Source organism: Tetranychus urticae, chromosome 3 (genome assembly GCF_039701765.1).
Source record: "Tetranychus urticae isolate SD_2017Ah chromosome 3, NJAU_TeUrti_SD_1.0, whole genome shotgun sequence".
Lineage (NCBI taxonomy): Eukaryota > Metazoa > Arthropoda > Arachnida > Trombidiformes > Tetranychidae > Tetranychus > Tetranychus urticae.
The window spans coordinates 9,321,617-9,347,024 of record NC_142960.1 but is presented as its reverse complement, the minus strand read 5'-3'; the positions used below and the strand labels follow the sequence as shown (position 1 = coordinate 9,347,024).

At 35.0% G+C, this 25,408-nt stretch overlaps 6 protein-coding genes across 7 annotated transcripts; 3 read left to right on the top strand and 3 right to left on the bottom strand.

The window, feature by feature from the left end:
- Positions 1-437: 437 nt before the first annotated feature.
- LOC107369351 (apolipoprotein D-like) lies at positions 438-14,701 on the top strand. Its single transcript, XM_015937318.3, has 5 exons — positions 438-666; positions 751-961; positions 1,041-1,145; positions 1,224-1,349; positions 14,542-14,701. Exons 1-4 carry the CDS (start codon positions 511-513, stop codon positions 1,346-1,348), a joined length of 597 nt encoding a protein of 198 aa, XP_015792804.2. The 5' UTR covers positions 438-510; the 3' UTR covers position 1,349; positions 14,542-14,701.
- Positions 14,702-14,881: 180 nt separating this feature from the next.
- LOC107369238 (uncharacterized) lies at positions 14,882-15,993 on the top strand. The gene is made up of 3 exons (XM_025162308.2): positions 14,882-15,189; positions 15,274-15,660; positions 15,739-15,993. The coding sequence occupies exons 1-2, from the start codon at positions 15,034-15,036 to the stop codon at positions 15,502-15,504; spliced, it is 387 nt and encodes a 128-aa protein (XP_025018076.1). The 5' UTR covers positions 14,882-15,033; the 3' UTR covers positions 15,505-15,660; positions 15,739-15,993.
- Positions 15,994-17,178: 1,185 nt separating this feature from the next.
- Positions 17,179-17,808, bottom strand: LOC149093319 (methyl-CpG-binding domain protein 3-like). The gene is made up of 2 exons (XM_089269320.1): positions 17,794-17,808; positions 17,179-17,724 (listed from the first exon to the last, which is right to left on the bottom strand). Exons 1-2 carry the CDS (start codon positions 17,806-17,808, stop codon positions 17,179-17,181), a joined length of 561 nt encoding a protein of 186 aa, XP_089125446.1.
- A 220-nt stretch (positions 17,809-18,028) lies between these two features.
- LOC107369339 (uncharacterized) lies at positions 18,029-19,484 on the bottom strand. The gene is made up of 2 exons (XM_015937303.3): positions 18,687-19,484; positions 18,029-18,610 (listed from the first exon to the last, which is right to left on the bottom strand). Exons 1-2 carry the CDS (start codon positions 19,104-19,106, stop codon positions 18,218-18,220), a joined length of 813 nt encoding a protein of 270 aa, XP_015792789.1. The 5' UTR covers positions 19,107-19,484; the 3' UTR covers positions 18,029-18,217.
- Positions 19,485-20,162: 678 nt separating this feature from the next.
- LOC107369334 (uncharacterized) lies at positions 20,163-21,245 on the bottom strand. Its single transcript, XM_015937298.3, has 2 exons — positions 21,179-21,245; positions 20,163-21,111 (listed from the first exon to the last, which is right to left on the bottom strand). Exon 2 carries the CDS (start codon positions 21,088-21,090, stop codon positions 20,212-20,214), a length of 879 nt encoding a protein of 292 aa, XP_015792784.1. The 5' UTR covers positions 21,091-21,111; positions 21,179-21,245; the 3' UTR covers positions 20,163-20,211.
- A 166-nt stretch (positions 21,246-21,411) lies between these two features.
- Positions 21,412-24,626, top strand: LOC107369342 (uncharacterized). 2 transcript variants are annotated; one of them, XM_089269709.1, is made up of 2 exons: positions 21,412-21,608; positions 21,677-24,626. In XM_089269709.1, exon 2 carries the CDS (start codon positions 23,319-23,321, stop codon positions 24,330-24,332), a length of 1,014 nt encoding a protein of 337 aa, XP_089125835.1. In that variant the 5' UTR covers positions 21,412-21,608; positions 21,677-23,318; the 3' UTR covers positions 24,333-24,626. The 2 variants fall into 2 exon arrangements, with proteins under 2 accessions (XP_089125835.1, XP_015792794.1); XM_015937308.3 differs by having other exon boundaries at positions 21,677-22,680.
- The last annotated feature ends 782 nt before the right edge of the window (positions 24,627-25,408 follow it).

Sequence of the window (25,408 nt, the reverse complement as noted above, 5' to 3'; positions counted from 1 at the left end):
GAAATCTATCAATAATAGCTTTGAATAGACCTGTGCTATGCTAATTGATCTACTGACTTCGAATGTGAAATTTGATGGAAGTATTGATTAGATAATTATGCTTTCATAACAATTAGGAATCGGATGAGAGATTAATTATTATGCTTCGATTTACAGATTGGGCATAACAAATGATATTATATCACGATTTTATTGTGTTATCAACACTTATTGTGTCGAGAATTTTCTTTACTGTACAACCTACAATTGAATTGAATTAAACGATTTCAAAAATCATTGTAAACGAATTACTGAGAATTTTGTTAAAAGCAAAATATATCAATGAGGGAATCTATTGTAATCATATCTTTTTATTTCATATTGTTAGAATTTAGAAGAAATAATTTGATAAAATATTTAGATTTAGGTATATAAGATGAGTGAGAAACGACATTTGTTATTAGTTTTTTATTTACAGATCATTTGTGAGTTTATTCAACATAATAACCAGTTAACTCGTTAACAATAAAAATGAAACAATTTCTTGCTCTCTGTGTCTTCGCCTTTTCATTTGCCTTAGTCTTTGCGACTGGATGTGAAGAATGCAAAAAATCAGTCAAGACAAGTATTCAACCTGGCAAATGCCCTGAACCCAATCGACTTCCACAACCATTTGACCTCAATCAAGTAAGACTTTTTTCATTGAAATGAAACACAGTCATTCATTTCATATTTCAATGAAAATAATGATTTGTCTTCTTTTCTCAACAGTATCTCGGTACTTGGTATGAAATAAAGTCAACCAAACCTTATTTTGAAGATGGTCAACGTTGTATCAAAGCTGACTACAAGTTTGACACAACTACTGGTATTTTTGTTACTAACAGCACTGGCTTTGATTCAGTTAACAAAACAGTTTCACGAGTTCAATTTGCCAAATCATATGATCAGGACAATGTTTTCACAGCCAAATACTTTTTAGGTAAGTTTTAAACTAAATTCTGATCATTATTCTGTGAAAGTTCAAATTATTATCTAATTTCTTCTTTCTTAAAATTCAGGTTCCGGTTATTACCTTACTACACAATATTGGGTTGTTGACACTGATTACAATAATTATGCTCTGGTTGTTTCATGTAACGACCTCTTTGGTCTCGCAAGCTCTCGTGAGTATCTATGTTTCACTGAACCTTAATTAAACTAAAATTTAAACTCAAATACGAATTTTGTTTTATGATTTTCAGGTGATGTTTGGATACTTTCAAGGAAACCAACATTAGACGACGATATTGTCACAAATCTGGTTGCTGAATTAGACACGGTTGGAATTCATGGCAGTAAACTCGGTGACATGATCCAGAATTGTTGATGAAGGGTAGAAATCTTAACTTAGTTTAATCATTCAATGATTTCGATTTTTTGCTTTAACTCTCTTTATTCATATCTTTTATAAGATTTGATTTCATTTCAAATTCATTTAAATTCAGTTCATTGCTTAAACAATATTTACTCAATTCTTGTATTTATCCTAAATTGTTAAAACCTAAAAGGTTATTCTTAAAATTCATAAATCCGTTCGTAAAACCAGTCTAATCCCATGTAAAATTTGACCACAATCTTGGTTAAATTCAGGTTAACTTAAAGTTGAATTTTAAGTGACAAAAAGTAAGAGATTAGAAAATCCCTTTCTTTTTCTGGTTAATTTTCAACTGTACATCACCTCAACTTTTAATCCTCAATGCATTGTAAAAGGTAAAGTTATCTCTCAAGAGATATGTCTCAACATCAGTAATGGGTAAAAAGGCTGCTAGCCTTAACAATACTAAATTAAGATAAGATATCTTAACCAAAACCAGTAATGAACCCTTAACCAGACAATTGTCGAAAGACAATCACTTTACTTTCTTCATTTATTCCCTCCAAAATTATCCTTTGTTTCAACGAGGTTATAAAAACCCAATTTTTCATTCTTTAACTTCACTTCAATTTTATTGTAGTCAACCCTCAGTTAATTTCATTCTCAATTGAAAACCTTAAATTTATGTTCAACTTAACTCTTCATTTCTTAAGAAATATTCAATTAATAAAATCAGTAAAACTCATTTCTCAAGTGTTCAGATCTTTGCTTATAAAAGCCTTCAATTTGGCTATTCAAGTATTTCCAATACCTCTAAGTATTTCAGTGAATTGTGCTTCATCTCTTGTGAGATATACGGAACTCGCAATAGAGTTAAAATTGGTACATAGCTTACGAAAGCGATCCTAGATACGAACTTAAAACTTGTAGTGAAAGCAAGTTAAGCAATCTTCTTCAGATTACTACCGTAACAAACCTTTCACTTGGCGACCTTGCAGGATTGCTAAGTTCTGTGCCTGTTCTGACTCATTTGTGTGTTTCTTTAAGGGCGTAGATACACCCCTTGTGTTTAATTTAACCTTTCGAAGGTTATCCTTGTGTTGCCTTCACCCTTAGAATATCGGACTCGCCGTGCCTTTTATCAAGATTAGTGCCTGATTCTTCAGTTCTCAAGAACTCTCTTCAATTTCAAATTCAACTCAGATCTTCCATTATCTCTTATTTTCAATAAATTCAATTCATAATCAGGATCACCAAATCTCTTCAAAGCAATTCCTATTGCTCTTTCCAGGTAAAATTAAACCAAGTCTTTGCATGATTATTCCTCTAAGAATATTCAACTTCACACAATTCAACTTCGATTCTTCCAAGAATTTCAAATTATCTTTCAATTACAATTAACTCTGAACTCTGAACAATTCCAATTCCAACTTTAAAACTTTCAACACATTTCAATTCAATTCCTCAAAGAATATTTCCGATTCCATTTCATCTTTAAACTTAACTTCAGTTCATTTCAAAATTCAATTCAACAACTAAAACTCCAGTTCTCTGAACTCTTCAATAATTTCAATTCAACTTTAAACTCTGAACTTCCTCAACCTATCCAACTTTACCTACGCATTCAACCATCACTCAAGTGATATTTTCTTGTGAAAACCCTATTCAACTTATTCAATATGGCAGTACAACGAAGACGAAGATTCAATGTTTCTGCAGATGATCCAATTGTCCACGAAATGACTCTTGAGACTATCAATGAGACTCTACAAGGTTGGAGCGTCATAGTTCCTATCCCTTGCTTGGCTAAAAGACGCCTCTTCGATTGTATTAAAACGCATTTACTTTTTGTTGGTGAACAACTGACCGATGAAGACATTGAATGTCTGCCCACTGAGACAGTTACCTCGTTTACTGTTCCTGACTGGATGACTCAATGTCGACACAATGGATTCACTGAGGATGAAATCAAGACCATCATCCGAACATTAGGACGAGATCGCGAAGCGATGTTACGTATGACGTATTCTGATATTATTTCCGTACCTATTCCCCTTGAATCTCAGCGAAAGTTTATGCATATCTTAAACTCATTAGGTGCCCATATTGATCCTCCCTTAATACCACCAAATAATCAACCTCCTCCACTCTTTCATCCTTCACCTTCCTCTACATCCAGCGAACCACAAGTAAATCCCCAATTCCTATTGAATGCTCTTTCAAACTTGAAACCAGATCCTCAAGTAATTGAATTTAAAAAAGGCGAAGATGTTTTCGACTTTATCACCAATACCAAACAACGACTCGCCCAAGAGAACGTTGATGATAGTACTCGATTACGTTGTTTCAAAAAATCATTAGCCCATGAGCTTTTAGCCGTAGCTAATACGCTAGACTCTAACATCACTAGCTATAAAGAGTATTTAGATGCTTTAATTAGTGCCCTAAAAACTCCTACAATGCAGTATTCTGCACAATATCAATTGAGACAACTTCGATACAATCTTTCCGAACATCCTAATACATTTTTGATAAAGTTAAAGTCTGCCCTCACTAAAGCTGTAGGTAACTATTCAGACGAAGTTTTTAAACATGAACTTTTCAATCATCTTCCTCATTTCATTGTCCATGAGATTAACACTCTAGGACTCAACGATGATATTACTAAAATTACCAATTTACTAATTAGAAAACATTTCGAGGCTGAACAAAACAAAAACTTTAACAAAAATAAAACCAATCCTTCTCAAACTCCTCGAACTTCCAATATCAATACCTATTTACGAAAACCTGATTCTAGAAATCCTTCTTCCAACCGTACTCAACCTTATCGTCCTCCTCAAACTTCCAATTCTAACACTATCACTTGTAATTATTGCAAGAAATCAGGACACACTCTTCAACAATGTAGGACCCGACCCCAAAACAATCCTAATTACCGATCAAACAATCCTCCTAATCCAAATATCCGAGCAATTACAGCACCCCCGAGTGCTACTTCTCCTTCAAACTCTACTCCATCATCCTCCAATTTAGCCACTTCTCTCCCTCCTGAACCTCAAACTGATGCAGTAAGAACTCCAGGACTTATGTGGTCACTTTCATCAGTCCCAACTGTTCCACTTTTAACCAAATTAGGTGAAACAGATTTGTGTCACATGCCACAAGCTACTTTCAAGCTTTGCAAGCCTACTCGAGAATTAGTTCGAGAAGGTCGAGTATTGCTTGATACTGGTTCTACTCTATCCGCTCTTGACGCTAATGTTGCTGATGAACTTGGTGCTCACGTTATCCCTTATACAAGAACTTTAAAGGGAATTGCCGCTAAACAATACGTCCATTCCAAAGGCTTTGCCTACGCTATCGTTAAGCATCCAGCTATGAGAGAAGCACGAGTATTTCGCCTGCATATTGTTCAAGAATTTGAACCAGTTTGCCTGATTGGAAATGCCTTTATCCATCTTTATTATTTCAATTTAAAATCTAATGGAGAATACTATGAAACTACATGCTCTGAATCCCCAGATTCACCTCCTCTTGATCCTACTTTTTACTTCCGATTTTGCACCCCTGATGAAACTAAACAAATTTTCAACACTACAACTCTTCCCGATTGCAACAATTATATTATCGATTCAAAACCTAAACCAAATAAGCCAATTCATGTCCCTGTCGATATCGAAGATGCTTCCGCATTAATGGCAAAATGTGAATTCATTACTCCTGAAGAGCATAAAGAAATCAAAATTCAACCCTTCCGAGAAAAGATAGCTGCTAGAATTAATCCAGATTTACCAGAACCATTGCAAGAGCAATTAACTGATTTAATTGAATCATTTCAAACAAGTTTTTCCCAGTCAAAGAATGACTTAGGACTTGTCCCTGCTTCGGTTTGCCCAGTTAAAATTGATCTTGACAATCAAGAAATCCCTAACCAGAATCCCTACAATTGCGCCATTCATAGACGATTAGAATTCAAAAAGATCATTGACGAAATGCTTGCAAACGACATCATTTAGCATAGCACTGCTCCTGGTGGTTCACCTTCCCTCTTGGTCCCTAAACCTGATGGAAGTTTTAGAATGGTAATAGATTACCGTAAATTGAATCGAATCACCAAAGTTCCCCGTTATCCTATGCCCAGAATAGACGACTGCCTAGAAGTCGTTAGAGGAGGCAAATATTTCAATATCTTTGACTTAGCTCAAGGATATCATCAAATTGAGCTTCCTCCAGGTGAAAGAGAGAAAACCGTATTCGTCACTCCTGATGGTAAATACCACTACAAGCGTATGCCAATGGGTTTGGCCAGTGCACCCTTCATCTTTCAACGTCTGATGAACAAAGTCCTAGAGGGCTTAATCTATCAGAAATGCATTGGGTATTTCGATGACATTCCAGTCGTAGGAAAAGATTTTCCTGAATTGCTAACTAATACTAAACTCGTATTAGATCGTCTACAACAATTTAACCTCAAAGTTAAATTAGAGAAATGCCATTTTGGTTTTGAAGAAATACTTCTTCTTGGACATCTTGTCTCTGGACAAGGAATTCGACCTGATCCAAAGAAAGTCGAAGCTCTGAAAAATCTCCCTTATCCTCGTAATGTTCGAGAACTACAAAGTATTCTTGGATGTTATAATTATTTCTCACGCTACATTCCAAACTTTTCAACTTTAGCTGCTCCTCTTTATCGCCTCATTTCTAAAGAAAAACGATTCAGAATCCTTCCCGAAGATAAAAAAGCTCTTGATTTCCTCAAAAATTCACTCATCTCTACAACTATGCTCGTTCATTTTAATCCAAATCTACGAAGAAAGATTTCTGCTGATGCATCTGACCATGCTGTTGGTGGAATCCTTCTTCAAGAAGATCCGAAATCCCCCTCTTATGATTCTGCTACACCAATCGAAGAAGTCAAAGATTGGCTTCCACTCTCTTTTTATTCGCAAAAATTACAAAAATACCAAAAACATTACTCTGTTTCCGAAAAGGAACTATTAGCTATATTTGTTGGAGTCAACAAATTCACTCATTTCCTCGAAGGAGAACTCTTTCTTATCGAGACTGACCATCACGCTCTTTGCCAGTTAACTAAAGTCAATTTCAAAAATTCCAGATTACAGCGTTGGTCCATTATGCTTTCTACTTTCAATTTCAAAGTTGTTTATCGAAAAGGTTCAACTCATCCTCCCGATTGCTTTTCCCGATATCAAAATTCATGGTCCCACAGAAAAACTATTGACCCAGAAGAAGAATTCCTCGATCGCATTTATTTAATTGATTACGTTATTGATCCTCTTGAAAATCGCTTTTACGATATCGGCTTTAATTTTTTATGCAGTTCTGATATTCATCCTTCAAATGATTTAAATTGTATACCTGCTATTTCTTATTCAACCAGTTCTGAAACTCATCACATCAAACCCTCTTCAAATTCAACTCCCTCCGAAATCAGTAAATGGAAAGAAAAAGTTCGTCAAACTCAAGCAACTAATCCAGATATTCAAAAGCTTATTGATTTATATCACTCTAATGATTCCATAGCGCTCAAACGCTATTTAATTAGAGATGGTCTGCTATATCGAAAGGATATCAACACTCCATTTGGTTCACGTCTGGTAATTGACTCTCAACTCCTTAAAGATATCTTTGCCTATGAGCATGAGAGCCCCTTAGGTGGACATTTTGGCCCTGAGAAAACTTATCTTCAAATATCCCGAAGATTTTGGTGCCAATACCTACAAGATCTTGTTAAACAATTATGCGATAATTGCATAACTTGTCAAATTGCAAAGCCCACAAATGTCATCTACGTAGATCCTTCCACTAAACCTATCCCTAAAGAGATCTTTGAAAGATTCGAATTGGATGTGCAAGGACCTATTGTGGTCAATCAGGTTAAAAAGTATATAATTGTTTTGGTTGACATACTTTCGAGATATGTCATTGCTAAGCTCACTAATAATCAGACAGCTCAAACAGTAATAGATATGCTTAAATCACTATTCCAAACGTATGGATTTCCTAAGGTAATCCAAACGGATCAAGGAACTAACTTCACTAGTGAAGCCGTTCATACGTTCCTCAAGGAACATGGAATTAAACATGAAAAGTCAAACCCGTATCATCCACAATCTCAAGGTATCGTTGAACGATGTAATCGTACAATTGCTGAGAGATTGAGATCGTACGTAATAGCTAATTCCACAAAAAACCTGAAAAATACGCTAGAAGCGTCTCTATTTGCAATTAACTCTTCAGTCCACAAGATTACTCGTTTCTCTCCTTATTTTCTAGTTTTTGGTCGACATCCAAGAAAGCCATTAGACAATCTATTAGATTTCACTGATGAAATTAATTTCAATGTCGCTCAAGCGAGAAAATTAGCCTACGCCAGACTCCACTCTCAACAAATTTACCAAATTAGCAGAACTAAAGCTTTACACAAAGGATCCCCTTATCGCTTAGGCGATTTTGTATTTGTTAAAAATGAATCAATCGATCCATCTTTAGCAAAGAAACTCAGACAGAAATTTCATGGACCCTACTTGGTTTGTGGAATACAAAAAGGATCAATTTTATTGCTTGAAACCGATGATTTAGGTTTGTTTAGTACAAACGTTTCCAACACCAAACTTTACCGAGGAGAATTGAATGAAAGAATGAAACAGTTAAAAGAAAAATTCTTCAACCCAGAAACTTATCTTGAACCAGAAAACTTTAATTTCCCTAACTTAGATTCAGATTCAGTAATTGCTAATCATTCAGATGATATAACCCATCACTCTAGTGATTTTGATTCTCAAAACTTAGATTCAGAAACAGATTTAGATTTAGTTAATAACTCAAATGATTCCATTGATCACTCTAATGATCTTAATTCTCAAAACTCAGATTTAAATTCCGACTTAGATTCAGTTCCAAATGATCCTCAAGAATCATCAAACAATTCAGAACAATTAGATCAACCAATCATTTTCAGAAATGATTTTGATTTAAACAAATTTTTAACAATTCCTTTTGACTCTTCAGAATCTCAAACAACTTCAAATTTAGATACAAATTTAAACAATCAAACCATATCTCAAGATATATCAAAATTAGCCAAATCAAGCCCGCATTTATCTTCAAGTATTAAACCAACTAAAACAATTAGCCAAAATACTGTTCCTAAACAAATCTCTCATGAGATATTAACGCCAAACAATTCAAATGAAAGCTTTTCAAATAATTCAAATATTGATTCAAATCCTTTAAATCATCCAAATTCAACTTCAAAATTCTCTGATAATTCAAATTATATCGAAAAAGAGTTTCCAATCAAAGCTAAAAAGCCTAAAATCAAAAGAAAATATTTGTCAGCAGACAGAGAAATCTCAAAACAATCAAAAAATTTGCTTAATCACTTAAATGATATTAATAAGAGGCAAACCAGAGCCCAGACAAAGAAGCAAAATTTAGGCGCCAACACTTATGTGTTATATTTATGCTATGATATCTCACCGGTTAAATCAAAGCATGAGAACCAACTCTTATCCATAACTAACTTTGACTCAACCGATTTTTCAACCAATGAGATTAATTTGCCAAATCAAGGGAAAACAATTTCATCCCCCTCTGGTACCAATCTAACCGAACTTAAAACAAAAGAATCCTTTTTTCCCTCACTTTCATTTTCGTCTCTCTTAAGACATCATCAAAGTCTCGACTTTATCATTTCAAAAATTCTCTTTTCACTTTACTTTACTTTACTGACCACAAATCCTTTCTCAAGTTTCATCTTAACTCCGAATTACCTTAATCTCTTGTTCTTCTTGAACTTATTGTTTACCTGTTTATTGCACTTTCACCTGTGTAACTCAAACCAGTTATTTCCAAAAATTCGTGAATTCTTTTCACTTTACAAGTTTTCCTCAAACTCATCACTTTGGTCTTCTGATTTATCCCTCAAAGGATTTCAATTGTTTCAGTTCTTTAGAACTATTTCAAAGTTTTCTTTCAACTTTACCCTGAACTTTATTCAACCTTTCACTTGGCGAAAGTTTCATCAACAGTTTCAATTCATTCCTCAACTATATTCAAAACTTTATCCAATTTCAAATCATTCCTTCAGTTATAAGTCAAATTATCTCCAACTTTCCAATCCTTCCGATTATTATTATTCAAAGTTTCCTCATTTCATTGTTTCAAGTTCAAACTTTTCTCAGTCAACTCAAGTGAAAATGCAACCGGTTAAGAAAACCATCATTGAAAAAGTGTTACCCTCTGGTGAAACCATTCGAGTTCCGACTCCTCATATTCGAGTCAACCGAATCCGATCTCCATCACCTTCTCCTGTTCCATTGAACCAGTTCCCTGACGCTGACTTAGTTCCCGCAATTTTTAGTGATGACCCAACGGTCAAAATCTTTGTGCCAAAGCGTCCTTCTTCAGTCACTGAAAGTGAACCTCCAATGGACACTCATCAACGAGTTCACCGATCAATCATGATCCAAGGTTCGTCATCCCTTCCATCTTTGGAAAGTGATAATCAAATGCTTCCTCCTCCGCCTCCACCGAATCGAAAGTATACTCGAGAAAACTATGACTTTAAAGCAAATGTGCTCAGTGACGAGTCTACCGATGATGAAATTGAAGCAGTCCGATTGAGTCGAAAACCGCAATCGCCTTCATCAATTTTCCCTGAAACTTTACAACATAAAGTTTATCAAGAACCACCGAATCAGTGGAATCCGGAAAACTTTTCAAGTGTTTCCAAGAAGGGAAAGATTCCCATGAAAGTGGTGAAACAGATGCAAGACCCTCTCCAAGCAATAAAATATTGTGATTCCAGGAAGGAAATTAGAGAAACTCTGGGTAGTAAAACTTATCCACCGGCAACCGTTTTATCAAAAGAAGCCCATGAATTCAGCAAGCGACAGACCGAGTTACGAAGAACTCTCACCGAGGCCATGATTTCAAACCCGAAGAAGTTTCCAGACGTAGCTGCAGCCGAGGAAAACCAATTGCAAATCACCAATTTCTCTGCGGTAACAAATTCCCCTCAATACAAACTTAATTTCCAACTTCCAGATCGGTATCATCACATTCCCTTCAAACCAATTCCTACTCCTCCTAAAATAAATCACAATTTATGGCCCAATCGATACCTAAAACCCTCAGATTATCCCTTTGCTAAAAACGAGTACCCTGCACCTCTTCCAACTGCACCTCTTCCAGACTTTTTATCTGATGAAAGATTTCTCGAAATTAGACAAATGGTCAAAAAGAAAGCTCAAACTTTCTCAATCCTCAAAAATGAATTCAACAAATTCATGCGTTTCAAGATTTATGACAATGTCTATCATAATGATTTAATCAAAACTATCAAACTTCCTGAGATTCCTCATGGAATAGTTAGAGAGAATATATTTAATCCAGATTTTGATTCAATCAAAGATCTGATTCAATGTGCTTTTTGTGAGCAATATGCTTTAGAGCCGAGAGAATGCAGATCATGCAAGAAATGTTATTGTTTAAAATGTATTCATTGGTTGAGACAGCTCGTCGAAATCTTGGAACTTATGCCACTCACTCATCATAACCAATTCCTATGCGTCCTTCCCAAATGTATCAAATATCACTCACAGAAGGATGATTATCCTTTTTTCCAACCCTTATCAAAATACTCCACTGTCGACGTTTACAAGAAAACTCTTTTCAAGTGTCGACGAACACATTGCCCTGAAAAACTTCCTCCAACTGAAATCCTTGATCATGAAAATAAATGCCGTTTAGGCATCTTTGCTGCCAAAATTTACTTCAATTTTTCCTTTGAAGAAATCCAAGTTTCCCCAACAGTTCGTGAAGAACTTAAGAAAGTTCCTAAAAGTTTAGTAAATTTCTTGCCTGAGCATTTACAACAAGGTAACTTTGACTTACCAGAAAATCATAGAGACCATCCAAATCAATGGTACGGGAAAATGGACCTTTGGGCTTGTCTTTCTCATTTGAAAGAAGAGAATCCTAACGATCCATACCTCAATCCAATAGCTATCAGATCGCTCGCTGATTTTAACTTGAACTTTTGGGATGCTAAAAAGCAAATTCATGACCCAACACATCCTCTATCAGAAAACGAAAGTTTCATCCAACACATTGTTGGACTTGAACCAATAATGGGTAAAAAGATAGATCGCATAGCGATTCCCCCTCGACCTCATACAATCAAATGGTCCCGTGTCCCTTTTTATCTTCTTACCGATTCTGAAGAATGGGTTAAGGTTGCTCGAGGAGGAATACCTAGAGAAAACCCTCCATTTGCTAAGGTTATTGCGCCTGAAACTGAAAATCGTTTAACCCCATTCATTCGTATCAATCCTCTTGAGAGACTTTCCCCTGAAAAGCGTCAAGAACTTTTCATTTTAGCCAAAGACTACTTTCCCACATTACGCGGTTTCAGGATGGAACAGATCTTTCCTACCACTACCAGTCTTAAGCATTTAATCAATCGAAGTAACAAAAAAGACGTGGCAATCAGAGAATTCCACAATTTAACAGTCATTAATATGCCAACTTTGAGAAGTAAAACTGATGCATTAATCAGACAAAACATTGAATTGCATCCTTCACCTGAAACAACTTTTTCCATTCACATGGCTTATTGTCGAGTTGATGGATGGACAGTTGATGGAAAACGAGATGCTCCAAGGCCTAGACCCATTTGGGTTGTAATAGTTGATGGATTTAGGAACATTGTCTTTGAATCATTAATTAGACATGAAAACATCACATACATGGATTCTCAATTCCATGGGTTAAAAGAAAAAGACATCAAGAATGCCAAGTCCTTCACTTCAGTGCGAGATCAAATTCTCGCTTTTTGTCTCACCGCTACCGCTATCGTAGGCTCTGGCCTAATCAATGCCATGAGATCTCTAGATCTCCATGATGATGAAATTTATGCTTTACAGCATAAGTTCCGAGAAGTTACTCAACACTTCTCTCCTTACACTACTTCTCCAGCCTCTCTATCATTAATTTCATTTCTCCTTCTTCCTGGCTTTACTCTTCGAGCTGGTCCCCATTCTCCAGCTATCGAAGCTATTACTTCTATGCATTTATATATGGCTCATTGGCAAGAGATAGAAGAATCAGCAAGAAAATGGGGTGGAATTCATCATGAAAATATGGTTCGTACCTGTGGTCACAAAAGAGTTGCAAAACTTTTGCAGATTTACAGGGAAAGAATTGCTAACAATCAAGCTCGTTGGCCTTCTAATTGGGCATATTACACCCATCATAACGATTTAGGATTCAAAGCTAAATGCGTTACTCCAGCCAATTCACCTACACCTTCTGAATATTCCAACTACGGAAGCGATTGTAATGTCTCTGTGCATTCATATCATTCATCTGCCTCATCAACATCATCAATTGAGTCAATCAATTATGAGTATCGACCTCAAGCTCCTGCCCCTCGAGGTAACACTCCACCTCAAGACATTCCGCTGATTGATTTAGAAGATGAATCAAACAATTCTTCAGTTCAACTTGCACCACCACAAACTCCAGCCAACACTCCGCCATCCTCTCAGACTTCCACTGTCACTCTATCCACTCAATCCACTATAGCTCAAGCTATTTCATCTTTGTCTTCAACTTCTTCTGAAAGAAAGCGAAGACATTATTCTGGTCAGGAATCATCACAAGATTTTCCACCTCCAAGAATTGAATTGAATGAGCCTGCCTCTCCGACTTCTTCTATTTATTCATATTTAGCTGATCTATTAAAAACGCCATCAAACACTCCACACTCTTCTCCAGCACAACTTTCCTCCGCATCTTCAACTTCATCCTTAACTTCAGCAACCTCAGACTCTGCATCAGATTCGACATCAACCTCTTCCTCATCCTCATCTTCTTCCCCCAGGTCTCAAAATTATGCTCAAGGAAAAATTCTTCCTTATCCAATTCCTCCAAGTCCATGGCGAAGAACTGACAGACCTCTTCCTCATTCAGATTCATCAAGGATGTCAAATGTTTCATCAACCAGCAGACATTCATTCACAAGCACAGGATCTTCAGGATCTTCAACCAATTCACAAAGAACTATCTATCCCTCTCAAGTTCGGACTCACGTCTTCTACCCAACTCATCAAAGATCTTCATCAAGAGATTCTGCATCTTCAAATCGAAATGCCTAAATCTGAGTAAACTAAGGGATCAAGGTCTTAAACCTAGAGGAGTGAAGGGTAGAAATCTTAACTTAGTTTAATCATTCAATGATTTCGATTTTTTGCTTTAACTCTCTTTATTCATATCTTTTATAAGATTTGATTTCATTTCAAATTCATTTAAATTCAGTTCATTGCTTAAACAATATTTACTCAATTCTTGTATTTATCCTAAATTGTTAAAACCTAAAAGGTTATTCTTAAAATTCATAAATCCGTTCGTAAAACCAGTCTAATCCCATGTAAAATTTGACCACAATCTTGGTTAAATTCAGGTTAACTTAAAGTTGAATTTTAAGTGACAAAAAGTAAGAGATTAGAAAATCCCTTTCTTTTTCTGGTTAATTTTCAACTGTACATCACCTCAACTTTTAATCCTCAATGCATTGTAAAAGGTAAAGTTATCTCTCAAGAGATATGTCTCAACATCAGTAATGGGTAAAAAGGCTGCTAGCCTTAACAATACTAAATTAAGATAAGATATCTTAACCAAAACCAGTAATGAACCCTTAACCAGACAATTGTCGAAAGACAATCACTTTACTTTCTTCATTTATTCCCTCCAAAATTATCCTTTGTTTCAACGAGGTTATAAAAACCCAATTTTTCATTCTTTAACTTCACTTCAATTTTATTGTAGTCAACCCTCAGTTAATTTCATTCTCAATTGAAAACCTTAAATTTATGTTCAACTTAACTCTTCATTTCTTAAGAAATATTCAATTAATAAAATCAGTAAAACTCATTTCTCAAGTGTTCAGATCTTTGCTTATAAAAGCCTTCAATTTGGCTATTCAAGTATTTCCAATACCTCTAAGTATTTCAGTGAATTGTGCTTCATCTCTTGTGAGATATACGGAACTCGCAATAGAGTTAAAATTGGTACATAGCTTACGAAAGCGATCCTAGATACGAACTTAAAACTTGTAGTGAAAGCAAGTTAAGCAATCTTCTTCAGATTACTACCGTAACAAACCTTTCATTGATTTAAATGATACAATAAGCTATTACTGATATTTCTGCGCTATTGATCCTAATCTCCGAACAAAACTTACCTATCAAGCTTTAAAAAAATTATCCTTTTTGTTGTTAGAAATGCTGTATTTTGAAACCTAAGCATAATAATAAACATTACTTAGCATTGAAATTATATTCATCAACTTATTTAATAACATGAAGCTCATGTTTGTGAAAGAGATCTAATCATGCACACCTAACACCTTCAATTTCAAATGGTTCACAAGTTCATCTCCTCTATGCTCCTTGTATCACAACTATTGGCAAATTATTATGATAATTATTCCCGTGACCAGTATCAATGAGGGAATCTATGGTTAGATGATAGAATGAATAATTTGATGAAATATTTAGATTTAGGTACATAAGATGAGTGAGGAACGACGTTTGTCATTAGTTGTTTATTTATAGATCATTTGTCAGTTTATTCAACATAATAAGTTAACTCGTTAACAATAAAAAATGAAACAATTTTTCGCTCTCTGTGTCTTTGCATTTTCATTTGCCTCAGTCTTTGCGATTGAATGTCAAGAATGCAACAGATCGGTCAAGACAAGTATTCAACCTGGTAATTGCCCTGAACCCAATCGACTTCCACAACCATTTGACCTTAATCAAGTGAGAATTTTTTGATTGAAATGAAACACAGTCAGTCATGTCATATTACAATTAAACTATTGATTTGTCTTCTTTTTTCAACAGTACCTCGGTATTTGGTATGTACTGAAGTCAACCAAACCATACTTCGAAGATGGCCTACGGTGTCTTCAAGCCGACTATAAGTTTGACACAACTACTGGTACCTTTGTTACTAACAGCACTGGCTTTGATATTTTCAACGAAACAGTTTCAAGAGTTCAATTCGCCAAGTCATATGTTCAAGACAACGTCTTCACAGCCAAATACTCTCTCACTAAGTTTTACAAAATCTGATCAGAAAATGGTGAATATTCAAAATTTAACTCCGTGTTTCTTAAAATTTAGCCGCTTTCTATTTCCTCACCACACAATATTGGGTTGTTGACACTGATTACAATAATTATGCCCTAGTTGTCTCATGTAACGATGTCCTTGATCTCCTAAACTCCCGTAAGTATTAATATTTCACTGAATCCTAATTAAATCAAAAGTTCCATTCAAATATCAATTTTATTTTATGATTTTTAGGTGATGTTTGGATACTTTCAAGGAAACCAACATTAGAAGACAATATTGTCAAAAATCTGGTTGATAAATTAGACTCGGTTGAAATCCATGACATTAAACTTGTTGAAATGGTCCAGAATTGTTGATTTAAATCATACAATAAGCTATTAACGATAAAATTTGATTCGCAATTTGCGCTGTTGATCCTAATCCCGAACAAAATTCCCATGTCAATTCTTAAAAATTATTCATTGATTGATACAATACTTAATTTGAAAACCTCTGCATAATAATAAACGATATTTAGCATTATATTATTATAATATTTATATTCAACAACTTATTCAGTAACATAAATCTCATAATCGCGAAAATGATCTAAGATGCAAAATAACAAGAGATCGTTCATTTTAAATTATTATGCGTTCATAAAAATAGTTGGTTAGCATCATGGATTGAATACTTTTGACAATTTAACAACAGTACTCTTTATTTTGGCCATTGGTCTTAAAACTTTGTGCCTCAATATTTCGAATATGGTAGTACCCAAAATCATCATTCTATCACCAATTTAACTCTTTACTGTTTAATAATTAAATGCAATTTAAAAACTTTCAATTAGCGCATTTGGGTCTTGACGTTTGTGTTTTAAATCAACGAGCAACAACTTATTGAACAAAATAAACTCATCTTAAACCATTTCTTGGCAAATAAACCAATTTTCTGGTTAAACTTGCAAATGAAATGCAAAAAGTACTGCCAAAAGCTCGAACGATTGATTTTGATTGAAAAGCCGAGTCTTAGTTACGATCCAATAAGAATTGTATAGAGAATAATGAAATAAAATTAACCCGATAAATAAATTGAAATATAAACTCAAGTCGTTATAAATCACTTTTATTTGAATATAAGAAAGACATTAAGTAAAAAAAAAGTCGATTCAACAGAAAAGTTTTGTTGTATACAATGCATTACAATTATTAATACAAGCTGAGCCACGATCATGACTGATCGTAAATTTCTTTTCACTGAATACAAAAAATCCAATCCACATTTAAAGACTGAAATTATTGATGAAAAACCATTGTCAATGAGGAAAAATAAAATAAAACCTGGTTCAACAGTTGAGGCAACATATTTTTTACCTAACTCTTTGCTCGAAAAATGGTTTTACCTATCCTTCTTATTTAACAATAAACCAACAATCAACCTGAACAACCAAAAATTTTTCCCCCGAAGTCAATGGTAAAAGATACAGATTCTGCATTTTTTCCCCTACCCTGTTCAAACGCCAATTTCTCAGGTACCTGAATTCCGATAAAGTTCTGACTATTTTTCGTGGATGTAGTCTGATCATGACTTTCAGGCTGTGAAAAATTTTTCTTTAGAATCCTTTTAGTTTGGCCACAATCTTTACGCGAAAATTTCATGTTTTGACTTTATATATGGTATAGATATAGATTATTGGTATTTACAATATTTACTATTTTCATAATCCTGCAACGCTAAGGCCAATTCACGTCGCAGTGAGTTAACTACCTCTTCTTGTTCACGAATATCGTCATCAGATATTATTATAGTTTCAACTAAGGGTTGTTTAGGATTCAAAAAGACATCCGGGTGCGCGTCCAAGACACTTTTTTCAGCTGTTTGTCCGATAATTGGACATTGATTAAGATGTAGGAAACTTATGACACTCCTAAAGGCTGTATCGTTTCCAATATGAGGTCCCACTGGTTTAATATTATCAGGCAAATCGAAACTTTCACAAGAATCGGAGCGCAAAATGGTCGGTCTCAATCCTTCCAAACGCTTATACCAAAAGAGTTGCTGTGGCTTTTGAGGTGAGATATTGCCAATATTATTTCTTGTGGTTAAGACTTTGTTGTCTCGTCGTGATTGGAGTCGTGTTTGGGGTCGTGATTGGGAGTGTACAATAGTCACAGGTTGTTTGCTGAGCTTCGACGAAGCACTTCTTTGCTTCTTTTTAGATTTGAGATCTTTGGACTGAAAAAAATATGAAGAAAAATCAGTAAAATAAGTAAACAGTCGACTCTACCATTCAGAAGTACTTACAGTTTTGTGAGCCATAATTGTGAAGGCAAAAATATGATAAAGGTAAAAAAGGTAGGGATATAGAGCTTGACTTCAGATCAATTGTTGAACAGTTTGTCACAATAGTAACATATAAACTAAATTATTCAGACTGTTTTTTCACAGCTATATACCGATCATTTAAACCGCTTAAGGTTATTCAACATAAACAGTTAAGTGTCGATAGTTTTTTAGGTAGAAAATTTTAATCTGTTAATTCTGTTAATTGCTACTTATGTTAGTTTATTGCCAAAAAATTAACATTAAGTTCATTAACATCATTATTGTCATTATTGGATTTGAATGATAATTAGTTTGAATTTTTTAATAAATTTCACAAAAAAAAGATTTTTAGAAGCTGTTATTATCAATATTAATCATGAAAATACGGAACATTTTGAAAGTTTTACTTAATACCAGCAACGGCCATAGCATGGTTTAAGGCAATGTCCTTAAATTGATTGTTTTTTTCATTCTCAGCCTTCCTCTTGTAGACAGCCTTTTCATTATTCGACAGAGCTTCCCATTCAGAAGCAACGATTTTGGATATTTCACCGAATGATGCCGTTTTATTTTCCTCTTTAATACGAGCTTGACGTTCTCGGAAAAAATGTGCATATCCTGAGGCTGATTTTTTATTATTGTTGGGTTCCTTTTTACGATTAATCTTCTTCTTCCGGATAACTTTTACTGGTTTAAAGTCTTCTTCTTTATTATTGTTCAGAACATGAGGTTGAACACTTAATGGTGTAACGTTAAGGGTATTGCTTTGACTGGGATTCGGGAATGATAGACTCGGCTAGATAGAGAAAAATGAAAAAACGAAAACATAAAGATTATTAATTTGCTTAATCAATTAATTATTCATAACATACCACATCACAATCAATCTGAGGAGAGTAGCTACAGCTTTCTGCATGTTTCTGAAGAACACCTATGGCATCATCCAATCGTTCTTCCATGTATCCATTGAAAGATGTTGACCAGGAACCAGTTCCTTCAGATCCTTGAAGAGCCGATACATTGATGGGTAAAGTTGGATTAAGTTGGTGAGATTGGTTACAATATGAATTATAATTTTGAGCAGTCGAACCATTCCAAGCATCTGGTGTGTTGATATAATCATTATATCCTTCAGAGGAATAGGAATCAAAGTTAACTTGGTTGGAGCCAACAAAATAGTTTTGGCCATTATTTTGGGTGTCATATCCATCTTTGAATTTATTGAAACAATTTTGATACACTCCTAAGTGGCTAATTCCTGGCTGCTCTGTGTTAGTAACTGGACCATTCATGATGAGAGATAAAAAACTTAATGAAAAGTATTGAATGTAACAATGAAAATGGATGAGCCTTGTTGATCACTCAAGAAACAGGGACAGAAGTAATTAGAAAGAGAGAAAGATGACAAAGAAATAAAAACTGAACAAAACAATAAAACAAACAATTAAAGTTATGGTTGACAATTTTAAAACTTTCTAACTTTCCTAAACTTTCCGAGTTTTGTGATAAAGATTCTCATTGTTTTGCTCTTTACAGGATTATTGGTTCCATCTGCGAACGATGATACTTGATATCAATAGTTATTTTAAGGCGGCACATTTAAACCGAAAACGATCGAGTGAGAGACTACAATATAATCGAAATGTTCAAAAATAGAAGTAAAAGTTTCAAATATTCTTATTGTTAATTCACTTTCAGCTATTAAAAGATGTATTAAGCTTTGAATTGTTTCACAGTCATGCTGGCTGCTAAGTTATGCTCATTTTTATTCTGGATACATTAAATGCTGAATGTGAAAACTGAAAGGTTTAATGTCAAGTGGCAAGTTGACACCATGAAGTACTTCAAGCACTTGGCGCACCGGTTGAGTCAAGTAAAGAGAAATGGCGATGTTCCTCGTGGAGATAAATTTTAATGGACAGAGCTTCTACCAGACGACGTCTTTGATCCAAAAGGCTTGTACTCAAGACATAGCAATACAAAAAAAAGGACAGAATTAAACAGCACAATCAGATCTCTATTTCTCTTTACAATACTTGCAAACAAACAATGAGTAAAAAAATTGGTGACAATTGAATAAAATTAACAGGCGAGGAAATGAGTTTACTCGTTGACTTGAATGCTGTAATGTCATAAATGTCTAACCACTACCACTACCATATAACATTAGCAGTTTCTAAAATACACACGATAACAGGTTAATATTTCACACGACGATCATTTATGGATGGAATTATGAGCTCAATTGCCTGTTAAATCTTTTGACGTGAGGTCATTTTTTATGGCTCAGTCACAAAAATGTTTCAGTTAAAGAGCCAGTTTTGGATAGGAAGAAATGGAAACATTAATTTGGGTTATGATTAACCATCTTTAATTTAATATCCAAAAGAACATAGTTTATATGATACCGATCTTGTTTGCTACATCTAAAGCATCATAATCTGGACCTAGTCTTACATAAGCTTTCTTTTGACCGTCAGGTTGAATCATTGTGTTGACTTTGGCAACACCAATATCATACAATTTCTTGACAGCCATCTTAACTTGAGGCTTATTAGACTTAAGGTCTACAATGAAAACAAGAGTGTTGTGGTCTTCAATTTTTTTCATAGCTGATTCAGTAGTCAATGGATGTTTAATGACAGAGAATTTGTCCAGTCTAGGCCTCTTGTGTACACTTTTCCTTTCGTATTTAGGATTCCTTGGAAGATGCTTAACCCATGGTCGATGGAAGTGGACACTGGTTCTAACTTTCCTTGCACGTTTGGTGTAGACACCCTTTGTCACTTTCTTAGCGGTTTTCAAAGCCTTAGCTTTAGCCTTAATCTTAGCAGCAGCTGCAGCAGCGGCCGATTTTGATTTTGAAACTGTCTTGGCTGAAGCTTTACCTTTACCAGCGGCGGTCTTGCTCTTATCTTTGCTCTGAACAGCAGCTTTACCTTTACCAGCAGCGGCGGCCTTGGTCTTGTCCTTAGTCACAGGAGCTTTACCTTTACCAGATTGAGCTGGAAGCTTACCACTTTTAGCTGGAGCTCCGGCCTTGGCACCTTTGGCTGCGGCTCCGGCCTTAGCACCTTTGGCTGCTTTACCGACAGCGGGGACTTTTCCTGGAGCTCCTTTACTTCCAGCAGCAGTACTCTTGGCAGCAGCGGGTTTGGCTGCTTTGGGTTTAGCTGGTTGAGCCTTTGATGTTCCAGCAGTGGATTTTCCAGCAGCGTCTCCGCCGGCCTTTGGTTGTTCCTTCTTGGTTGCTGGTTTTGCTTTTTGAACAGCCATCTTAATTAAATTAACTAAACACTAACAAACAGAAATGATATCAAATTAATTAAATTGATAAAAACTAGAACATTAATAATTAACTTACAGTAAAAAACTGTTTCCCAAATACGAAAAACTATGATCCAATTAACTTTACCTTAACACTAAACAAAAATCAAAAATGCTTTTACAATCTTTCACTCATCTTCCGTTTCCGCACAGTTTTCAAGCAAAATTTTGTCTGCGCAAAACTACCGCCAAGTTTGAAAAATCTTGCTCTCGGTTGTCATGGGTTTCAAGTAAACTTGATCACAACACATGTTGTATTATTGAATAATAATTATTCAATGTTACTATAATTTTTTTAAATCCTTAGTTAATTAAATTCTTCATTTTTGGAGAATGGCCTCAGATTCTGATTCAACTAAACCGAGCTTTTTTGAAAAAGTGGAAAAAAAGCTGAAAATATGGATGAGTAAACCTAAAGATGAAGTCGGTAAAACCACCATTGCTTCTTCCACAAAATTTGAAGATCTGTATGTACAATTTTAATTTTATACAATAACAAACCTTTTTAATATCTTCAATTTGTCTCTTGCATTAGGTTTCCTTTCGAAAATGACCTTCCTGAAGTCCGTGAAGAGAAATTTGACAATTTATCTCGTCTTTGGAAACCTCAATCTGACCTGAATGGATTTACTATGAGTCCATGGGCGACGATATTTGTCTCTAGTTTATCGCAAGTACCTTTTCTTCGTTTGGTTCGCAGTTCATTGAAAGTTATTCGATTCAACCCGATTATTGCTGTCTCAACAACCGTAGGATTTGCTGGAATTAGTGGCTACGTAATTTTGACCAATCAACTTAATCAAATCGTTCGTGGTGAAGTTTATTGTGCCGAATGTCATCTCATTCGTACTGGTGCCTATCAATTCTTATGTACAGCTCTAATTCCATCTATCAACTCGATTCTTGCATCACTTTTCAGTGCTATGCATAACCCTGGAATTCCTCTTCCAATTGATACCTTAAAAAATTGGGCTTCTTTCAAAGAAGCGTTGAAAATAACTGGTCAAGCTATTGGCAATAAGAATATAATGCTCACATTTTTGCTCATTTCAACTCTAAATGTTGCACAAGGTGTAGGTTTTGTTTATTATGCTATGAAACAATATCACGATGTTCATGCCAGGTTGTTAAAAGAGGCCAGAGAAGGCAAACCATTCATTTAATCTTTAGAAAGGTAGAGTGAGATGAAACAATGTTGATTTTTGTAAACATTTAGCATTCAGATAAATACAAGTAGGGTTAAGGCCTATTCGTACAAAAAAATATCTGACAAATTCTAATCCTTGAATATGTAGTAGATTGTTTATTTGCCCTGAAGTAAGGCGCGTCTGTTTAGACTCTATGGAACAGGGTCAGAAACTTGAACATTTAAATTAAGATTTGAGACTGTGTTTGTGGGTGCATGAAAACTGAATCCATTAGTTTCATTAAAAAATTTCTTCGATCGACAGTGCTTAAGATAAAAGTTGAAACTTCGATCACCTTTTGTACAGTTGTGTAATCAGATTTTTTTGATTAAAATCATTTTTCTGATGCAAATTTGATGGTCATCGAGAAAATTCACTCACATTTTGCGAGATAAAATTTTTGTTTCATGTAACAAGATCAGTTAAACCCGGCTCATTCTGTGACCGTAAAGGTTAGAGATCTGGAAATTATTATTTGTCGATAAAAGTTGTTGGTAAACGTCAACGATCGCACACTTTTTTCAATTTATCGACAGTTCTCTTGATTTTGACCAATGGACGGAAACTTTGATCCTGAATATTTCGAGAATGGCGGACCTAAAATCATAATTCATTGAGAAATCATTAGATTTTGTCATGGCTATAACATTATATAATTTAATACCTAAAAAATCTGAGCTAATTAATAAAATAACTCTTAAATAAATCTTTCTTTCTAACACATCGTACGATTTGTAAGAGTAACCATAATCATAATAATTAAGCTTACAATTGTTAGTGTTTTAAATTTACAAGAGATGGCGATACAAATGCATCTGTAAAGCAAATTTGAAAACAGACGGTTGAATTTTTACCTAATTAATTTTTGTGTTTTTTAAGTATTTTAATTAAGTTAATTACTAAAATTCATTTAACTAACTAAATATCTAAGTTCCTGTGCATCGTTTGACACCAAAAACATCACTACCTCATCAACAATAACATCATAAGATGGATACAACTGAGGACATCATTCCACGTGCTTCTGACCAACCGACTATTGCTGAACTAGTTGGTATAGTTGAAAAGCTCAAGTTTCTTATACCCAGCATACTTCAGAAACAGGCCAAGGACAAACACGGTAGTTTAATAATGTCCTCGTTGGATAAGATTAGAGATGGTTTGGTAACCAACATGACCTGTCCCAATATTGACGATCGGTTTAGCAAACTTGAGAACCTGATAACAAGCAGTGTACAAGCTCCGAGTTATGCTGCCAAAGCTGCCCTTCCAAAATGTGATAAAATTCTAATCATTAAAGCAAACAACGATAAGATGGATGAAGAAGTCATTGATAAAGTCAAAAAACTAATCAAAGAGGACACCGAACTGCAGGTTGACACCCTTTCAATAAATGACAAGAGTATTAAAATTAAAACCAACAACACCAAGACCATCAAGAAAATTAAAGAAACTCTAGATGAATGCGAACCGAGAGTCACCACTTTTGAAGCTAAGAAACTGGACCCTCAAATCCAGATTACACTTAATACTCATGAGATGGAAGATGAGAAGACGTTCATTAAAAGAAACAATCTAATGGCAGATCAGATGTGCAAGTTCGTTGTGGTAACCAACTATCAGAACGTCCATAAGATTGACAAGACAAGGGTGATCGTTCGCCTATCTAAGGAAAACAGGGAAATATTGGAAAGAAATGGTAGAGTGTATATGGGAAGCTCCAGCTCCAAGATCATTGACAGCTTCTACATAAAAACATGCAACAGATGCTTCAACGTCGGTCATACAAGAAAACATTGTGCTGCTAATCGAACCTGTCCGAAGTGCACCGAGCATCATGAAGAAGAAGAGTGTAACAAAGAAAAAAGAGACAAAGGTTGCCTGTATTGTCTGAATAAGTTTGGAAAAACAATGCGTCATAGTCCTAAATCACATGAATGTATATCCTATCAAGAAGAAATTTTACGTCAGAAGAAGATGACGGACTGGGAATATGAGTTTTAAGTTTTTTGCTCATAATTGCCAAAGAAGTACCATTAAAACCAACCAAGCAATAACTCAACTTAATCACAATGACGCCATTACAATACAAGAAGCCAATTTCAACATACTCCCTCTCGTCGACACCAACATTCACTCAATACTCATGAATGGTAGGACAGTTACACTTGTCCCTACCAAAAACCTCATTCGTAACTACAAAATAGGAAAAGAAAATCTGGTAACACTAATCAAGCATGGCGATAAGAAAATCGCCTTAGTCAATCTATACTTATGTCCATCACTCACATTCACTGAATACAAAGAAGAAATCTCAGCGATAGAAAATTCCCTTAATGGATTCAGAGATCTCCCAATAATAGTTCAAGGTGACTTTAACAGCACCAATGAAACCTGGTCGTGGAGAGTTGATCAATGGAACAAAAAAGAAGGCTCTGCTCTATCCAGCGCTCTCAACAGACTCAATCTTCTAAACATGACAAATCCAAACAAGGACAACTACACCTATTTTAAAAATGAGAAAGGGAAAAAGCACTGGATTGACATCGTTTTCACAAACATCACTCCCAACTCACCTGCTAAACATGAAGTCAAATTCAATGATGCGACAAATGATCATAGAAGCATTAACATTACAGTCAACCTGGACATCGCCTCGTTCTCCTCCTCAAGAAGACAAGAGAAAAGGACGTGTTTAAATCTGAAAAGATATTTTGAAGCTAATCTAAAATTAATCAACAACTTACCTGAACCAAGTACCCTCAAGACTGTCAATGACATAAACGTCGCTTTAACAAACCTACTAGATGCTCAACTCAACGCTCAGAAAGACTGTCAAATCACAGTCAAAACAAAATCCTTGGTGAGGGACATGATCAGCAACGACCAAAAAACGAAAATTAAAAGGCTAAAGAAGCTATTGAAAAAGAATCCCAATGACACCAATGTTGTCAATGAAATCAAAAATTGTAAACAAGAAATAGCCAAATCTGTCAGACAAAAGGTCGCTGAAAACTTCGACATTAAACAACCTAAAGCTACATGGAGAAAAATCAGATCGCTACTTCTTGAAAAAACTG

What these genes read in the sequence shown, in the direction of transcription:
- LOC107369342 (XM_089269709.1), top strand. Translation starts at nt 23,319, where the DNA reads ATGGATACAACTGAGGACATCATTCCACGTGCTTCTGACCAACCGACT.
- LOC107369351 (XM_015937318.3), top strand. Translation starts at nt 511, where the DNA reads ATGAAACAATTTCTTGCTCTCTGTGTCTTCGCCTTTTCATTTGCCTTA. An exon ending in AACCATTTGACCTCAATCAA is followed by an intron (nt 667 to 750) that starts GTAAGACTTTTT and finishes TTTTCTCAACAG; the next exon opens with TATCTCGGTACTTGGTATGA. An exon ending in CACAGCCAAATACTTTTTAG is followed by an intron (nt 962 to 1,040) that starts GTAAGTTTTAAA and finishes CTTAAAATTCAG; the next exon opens with GTTCCGGTTATTACCTTACT.
- LOC107369339 (XM_015937303.3), bottom strand. Translation starts at nt 19,106, where the DNA reads ATGAATGGTCCAGTTACTAACACAGAGCAGCCAGGAATTAGCCACTTA. An exon ending in CTCAGATTGATTGTGATGTG is followed by an intron (nt 18,611 to 18,686) that starts GTATGTTATGAA and finishes TTCTCTATCTAG; the next exon opens with CCGAGTCTATCATTCCCGAA.
- LOC107369238 (XM_025162308.2), top strand. Translation starts at nt 15,034, where the DNA reads ATGAAACAATTTTTCGCTCTCTGTGTCTTTGCATTTTCATTTGCCTCA. An exon ending in AACCATTTGACCTTAATCAA is followed by an intron (nt 15,190 to 15,273) that starts GTGAGAATTTTT and finishes TTTTTTCAACAG; the next exon opens with TACCTCGGTATTTGGTATGT.
- LOC107369334 (XM_015937298.3), bottom strand. Translation starts at nt 21,090, where the DNA reads ATGGCTGTTCAAAAAGCAAAACCAGCAACCAAGAAGGAACAACCAAAG.